This window comes from Crocuta crocuta, unplaced genomic scaffold (assembly GCF_008692635.1).
Source record: "Crocuta crocuta isolate KB4526 unplaced genomic scaffold, BGI_CrCroc_1.0 scaffold59, whole genome shotgun sequence".
Classification (NCBI taxonomy): domain Eukaryota; kingdom Metazoa; phylum Chordata; class Mammalia; order Carnivora; family Hyaenidae; genus Crocuta; species Crocuta crocuta.
In genome coordinates, this window is record NW_027551578.1 from 625,670 (window position 1) to 632,389 (window position 6,720).

The 6,720-nt window shown below is 40.9% G+C and overlaps 1 protein-coding gene across 2 annotated transcripts in view; it reads right to left on the reverse strand.

The window, feature by feature from the left end:
- Positions 1–251: 251 nt before the first annotated feature.
- The window catches only part of CCSAP (centriole, cilia and spindle associated protein), a 16,861-nt gene continuing 10,392 nt past the window's right edge, over positions 252–6,720 (reverse strand). Inside the window, exons 1-3 of one of the 2 annotated variants that reach the window (XM_077751651.1) lie at positions 5,782–5,938; positions 5,036–5,304; positions 252–3,591 (exon numbers count right to left, since the gene is read on the reverse strand). In XM_077751651.1, coding sequence (XP_077607777.1) covers positions 3,415–3,591; positions 5,036–5,304; positions 5,782–5,800 — 465 coding nt within the window. In that variant the 5' untranslated portion in view covers positions 5,801–5,938 and the 3' untranslated portion in view covers positions 252–3,414. Of the gene's footprint in view, positions 3,592–5,035; positions 5,305–5,781; positions 5,939–6,720 lie in introns of those variants that run through there. The other variant, XM_077751650.1, reaches the window with a different exon arrangement.

Consider the following 6,720-nt stretch of genomic DNA (forward strand, 5'->3'; position numbering starts at 1 on the left):
TGAATATTTTAAATACCAAGTACTATAACATTCCATGTTTAAAGTTTATGCTCAGTGCAGCATTGCAAATTAAAGGAGAAAGGGTATCGCTAGAGATTTTTTTTTTTTTTTAACTCTGCCAGTTGCACAAAATTGTTTTGGGAGGAGACTTTTTTTGGCAGGGGGTGGGGGAGGTGACTTCTAACAACTCACAGACACCTTTCTTTTGTGCAGTTTAGTTAACAGAGTTTGAATGACCTCACATACACAGCTTTCAAGTTATTAGCAATTTTTATTTAATGAAACAATGACAAAGCGATTACATATGAAGTGTCATAAATAGGTGCCTACTACATCATGAGCAATTAAAATAACCTATACCTTAGTATACCTTTAGTAAACTTTTAAAAAATGTATACATGTACTTAGAAATGTTATGGCGGTGGAGGAGTTTATATATATAGGAGTATATGTGTGTGTGTGTGTGTGTGTGTATACATACATATATATATATATATATATATATATAAAACCAGAGGTACCAAGTATTTTGATACTTCCTAAATAACAGCAGCCTCTTCGGTTTAAAATGAAAGAATAGGGGCGCCTGGGTGGTTCAGTCGGTTAAGTGTCCGACTCTGGAGTTTGGCTCAAGTCATGATCTCATGGTTCGTGAGTTCGAGCCCCACATCGGGCTCTGTGCTGGCAGTGTGGAGCCTGCTTGGGATTCTGTCTCCCCCTCTCTCTGTCCATCCCCTGCTTGCTCTCTCTCTCAAAATAAATAAAAATAAACTTTAAAAATATTTCAAAATATTTTTTTAAAAAAGAAAGAATAGATTCCTGTTTATGTCTCATTTGCTTTGGTCCAGCAGAGTGCTAGATTTATTCACTATGCGATGACTGCTTTTAATAAAAGTAATGCAGAAACCATGTTTATGGCAAACTTTTAATTTTAAAACCAGAATTTTAAAGAGAGTAGCAATTATTTTATTCTACATTTTCACTGGATTCTCAGTTTCAAACTTTTCAACATGAAAGGTAATTTTAAACCATCTTGCTGTCTTCCAAATTGTCCCAAGAATTAGGAACATGATTACAAGGATTAGGAACATTAATTTCTAGAATAAAGGAAAAAGTCAAATTGTTACCACTTAAAAAACCTCATGGGCTCAACAGGTGATGTTTCACCCCTGAAAAGACACCCTAACCAACTAATGACTTGGACATGAGAAGGGGACTCACTGTTAATTCAGACTGATTTATTCATTGTTCGTGCACGTTAAAAGTACTTTTAAAATCGTGTTCATCTGTCCTCTACTTAAAAAGGGGGGAAACTGGCCAATATTGCCTTCGAGGCTTTGTCTCCATCTGGAGTTTTCAGTAGTAAGCACATTAAATACGACTCTGTTCTCTAAAGGGGAGAGAGTCCAGCTTGGTCAAAGCCTAGAGGAAGCTGGGTTGCTAAGACAGCCCGTCAGCATGGAGCCTGAGCTACCCCCAAGGCTGTCTTCCCGAAGATTGTCAGGTGCAACAGGAATGCTTGAGCGGATGGCTAAAAACAAACATGCGAGAAGGACTCTGGAAGGAACAGGCTTCACAAGCAGCCATACCAGCACAATGTCACATCAATTTGATCTGTAGGTACCCGCAGTGTTGGAGGACTTTAAGAATAATAATTATAGCAACATTCACCAGGATTATTAGTAGGGTTGTTTTGGACCAATGCATGGAACTTCCTGTTAACTACCTAGCTCAAGGATTAGGAGAGCTCTCTAGGTAAAAGAATTCACCTCAACACGATCCACATATTTAAAAAATCTGTTTCTTAAAGCTCATGATTCTTGAGTTTTCAAAGCTTATATAGTTGTAAGGGGACATGGCGTGAAGACTTTATGTGGAATAAAACATCTGTGTTCTCAAAATTGACTAGAGGGGGCCTCATTGGCTCAGTCGGTAGGGCATATGACTCTTGATCTCAGTCAGAGTCAGTCAGGGTCTTGAGTTCGAGCCTACTTTAAAAAAAAAAAAAAAGAGTAAAAATTAACACTTCAAAGATCCAGAATAAAAATATCAAAGGAATGTTCAACCTCACACCTAACAGCAAATTTTATTCACCCATCTATAGGTGGTAACATGGCCTAGGTAAAGGACCTTTGTTCTCTCTTATAGAGAATTCGCTTCTTCCTTCCAGCAGATTCCTCTATCACCTGCACAGAAACCAGCATTCCTTAAAAACACTTTGTTCTACCCAAATGCAAACATAGCAGGGAAGGAGCACTTCATTTACATACACAACATCCATGCCTAGACACACACCGCCACCATCTCACTCCACTGGCTAGGAGTCCGGGAGAACTGCATTGCGGCAGAAGTCTGAGCAATGTCCCTCGTCAAGGCTTTGTTATTAATGAGTTCTGTAGAGGGAAAAGTGGAGAAAGTAGAAATAGGCCACATCTCTAACGGGTATCTGAATATCGTCCGCCAGTGAGCACAACCATCTCAACATCATTAAATGAAATTTCACATCGTAAGTTCTAAACGTCATTGCCAGCTCTTCTAGAAGAGGCAAAAATCCACAGTGCATGTATGCCAAAAGGCTGGATTGCAGCAAGAAGCTAATTCCCCATATATGTTTAAAAAAAAAAAAGGTTGCAATAATTAAAAAAAAAAGTTTCAAAAATAAGTTCAGTACTACTCTAAGCACACTACACTGGCACTTTGTTTATTGGAATGCATTTGATCTATTAAAATATGTAAGAAATAGAAAGTGCCTAGATGACAATTTAAAGAGAACAGAGGACCCTCGCCCAGCTAATGCTTAAATATCACAGTCTGCATAGAGTGGTGCCGAAATTGAAATACAAGGAAGTTTAGTTTTTCAGGAACTACCGAAGTTCTGGTTTCACCACACAAGGAATCGATATTGGTGTTGACACTCACTTTTGATGAGCTAGTCTTTCACAAAGAAAACTATACGTAAGGAAAATGAGTCTTAAGCTGCAAGTTGGAAGGATATTCCTCACTCTAGAATTCTGGAAAGTTATTCAGAACGGGATGAAAACAGGCTCTGGCTAAACTGATAGAGAATACTGAATGTGAAGAATCAATAGCCATTTAAAGGCATTCGGTGTCGTATCTGAAAAGATTAAGATGCTTTAAAACGAAAACCTTTATAAGAATATCAAATATTAGGGACTTATCTTCATAAATAACCAAGTGTCTATGGCTTCAACTGTCGCCCTACTGCTGAGGTAGGTGACCAGGGTTCATCGAAATAGAGCAATCTTTTGGAAATTCCCTAGGAGAAACCTTGCATAATCAGGTGGTTTCTTAAACTTGTGTCTGTTTTCCTTTAATGGTTTTTCTTCTGTTTGGTTTCTTCTGTCTCTCATTTACACTCTTTTGAAGAAGCTGTCCAAGCAACGGTTTTGGCCTTTAAGCTCGTGCAGAATAGCATCGCATATATTCTGTCATCCAGGGGTTCTCTGAGGGGGAAGGCTTTATCTTTCTGTTTTTCTCCACATCTACAGAGTGGGCACGCTGCCTCTGAGCGACCAGTTTCCTTTTTTCCACTTGTCTTCTGTTCTTGGCTCGTAATGCTGATTCATGAATCTATATGACTCAAAAATAAAAAACAATTAGTATTACTTCCAAAATAAAAGTATAATCACTTACATGGCTCTTATACTAATTCTTCCAGAATATTTGCAGTGAAGCTACTACCCTCTACCCCACGTCACCAGAAGTAGGGCAGCGGTCAGCCCAGCTTCATCATATCCAGTTCTCCTGGGTATAACAGCTCCTCCGGAAAAGCCATTCCCTTGCCTGTTGTCAGCGACCATGATACTAAACACTTTTAAGGTACATTAAATTTTGGATATAAATGGTAAGTGACTAATCTGCCTCTAGAAACTGGCTCTGACAGATTATTGAAAATGTTTTTCATTAAGCCTGGGTAAGTATTCCATTAAAGGACTTTTATCCCTTAAGATGTTTCATGCGACAGACCCATTAACATGTTAAACTCTGTTAAACCTAATCCCATGCAATAGCCAGAGTCTTTTGTTAAACCACAGCGTCACTGTCTCAAATGTCACTCCAAAAAACACCATCTGCTGGGGTTCGTTGAGAAGTCTGTTCGGTGAAAATATGATTGTGGTTGTTTCATCAGAATTCAAATTCTTTGTACTTTCTGCTTCTTCTCATTCATGCTTTGCTTTAGGCTGAATGAGTCATGTCAATGCTAACATAAGTGATTGCTTTGTGGCTCCAAACATGAAGACCTCTGGTCAGAGATGTTCTCAGAACCAAGTAAGAGGACAGTTAGGGGTGCCTCAGTGGCTCAGTCGGTTAAGCGTCCGACTTCAGCTCAGGTTGTGATCTCCCGGTTCGTGAGTTCGAGCCCCACATCAGGCTCTGTGCTGACAGCTCAGAGCCTGGAGCCTGCTTTGGATTCTGTGTCTCCCTCTCTCTCCCCAGATTGTGCTCTCTCTCTCTCAAAAATAAACATAAAAAAAAAAAGAGGACAACTAAAGCTCCAGTGAGTAAAAGGCACTAGATGTGGATGAGCAGGGGAAAACACAATCATCCAAATTGAACACAAAGAGCCAAAGGGAATCTATAGTAGGTGCTGAGAACCACAGAACCAATAACAACAGATAATGAGGGAGTCAAGGAGCACCAGTTATCAAAGCCACAGGAACCAGAAAGCTGTCACGAGGCCCAAGGCGAACCTTCACAGGCTGCCACCAGCCCCCGCTGGGCTCCTCCTCCGCACCTGCAGGCCCCCAGGAACTGGAAACCCCTGACTCCAGCCGCTTCTTCACCTGGCTCCGTGTTGGCAAACCTTCCCAGCTAATTCCCAGCACAACCCCTCGGTCTCCAGGGAGCTGACACCCAAGTCCTGTTTGCCAATCAGATGCCCACCTGCCGTCTCCTAAGATCCCCCATGACCCCAAAGCACTGCGGTGAACATGGGATAGGATACCCAATGACGGGAACGCTGCCCAACCCCCACCTCCAGACAAGCAGAGACGCCAGAGGCACACGAACCCACCTCATGCACAGGGGCAGACGCGCAGACGTTGTGAGTTTTTTGGCTTCCGGTATCGGTCTGTTTTTCTCCCCACCCATAAAGAGCAAATGGATGCTTCTTCTCCTTTATTTTAGTGGATGATCTTTGAGGACTTTTGGCTGCTTTCCTATTTCCTCTAGCAAATAAGGCACTTGGTTGCTGTCGAGGTTCGGTGCTGCTGGGTAATTTGTCAGTCTCTTTCGTCCTGGCCTGTTGTTCAGGTTTTTCTTTTACGTCTTTCGCTGGCAGTGCTTTTAAAAAACAAAAAAGAAAAAGGAAATAAAACAAGATGACAATGCTTTAAAGTCACTGGTTTGAGAGCTTAAGCTGGGGATCACTTTAAATATTTAATCACTTTAAATATTTGGGTTGTAAAACTCATAATGCTTCATTCAGTTATAGCTCATTTCACAAGTCCATGTAAAGCAGAAATACAAAAACGAGTTAGTGTTAAACCTTTCGAACCTTTCGAACAGTCTGTCCCATTCTAAAATCAACAGCGAATACACCAAGATTGAGCCAAGCCTATTCAAAAGCAACATCTATCACGCATAGTCTGATATTAAGCAGCTCAATTAAATATTAAACTCTGAAAAGCACCACAGCCTAATGGCTTTCTCCACAACCCCAAGGTTAAGTCCGGTCCTCAAGGCCTCACTTCAAAACAAGATCTGGGTTTGCGGTCATCACTCAGCAGATGTGAAAGGTTAGGTTTTAAGTCACTCAACTCGAGCTCCAGGATTCCATTCCTTTCTGATGCCCATGATTATGGAAACCTCTTATGGCTCTTAAGTGCTCAATTTCATTTCTTTGTGATGTTCCATGAATACGGAGAGCTCCCTGTGGCTCTCACGCGCTCCCTGTGAGAGCAAGCTGCCCACCTTAATTTGAAAAGTCCTCAGTCACAATAGGGAGTGGTTTCCATAGTTACTCACCTGAGTGCACAGCTCTGCATTCCTGGTACAAGAACTGGAGAGGTGGGCTCCTGTTTTAAGAGGGCTTTGCCAACCCTTGCAATAGAAATGACTGTTGTGAATCGGGGCCCAGGGTCTGTCTACACAGTCCTAAATGCTGCCAGCATGGCTGGGGAAAACGGGATTGCCCTTTCTGAGGCAAACATCAGACATTAAGGATAGACTCTAACACATACCTACTTCCCTTAACAACATTTTATCATTTTGTCATTATTTTTTGTAAAAAGTTATAGGACTTTGTTTAAACCCTTTGTGAGCCCATGTTTCATTTCAACCTGAATTTACAATTTTTTTTCTGTTTTTACTGACATAAAACTGGCATATAACATCGTATTAATTTTAGGTGTACAACATCATAATTTGGTATTTGTGTACACTACGAAGCGATCACCACCATAAGTCTAGTTACCATCCATCACCATGCACTTGACCGCCTTCACGCACTCAGCCCTCCCCCCAACTCCCTTCCCCTCTGGTAACCACCAACCTGTTCTCTGGATCTATGAGTTTGTTTTTGGTTTGTTTGTTCATTTGTCTTGTTTTATAGGTGCAATCATATGAAATCTGTCTCTCTCCATCTGACTTATTTCACTTAGTCTGAAGCCTGCTAGACCCATCTGTGTTGTTCCAAATGGAAGATTTCCTTTTTTCTATTTTTTTTTTTTTTTTTTTGTTATTTGTTTATTTATACTT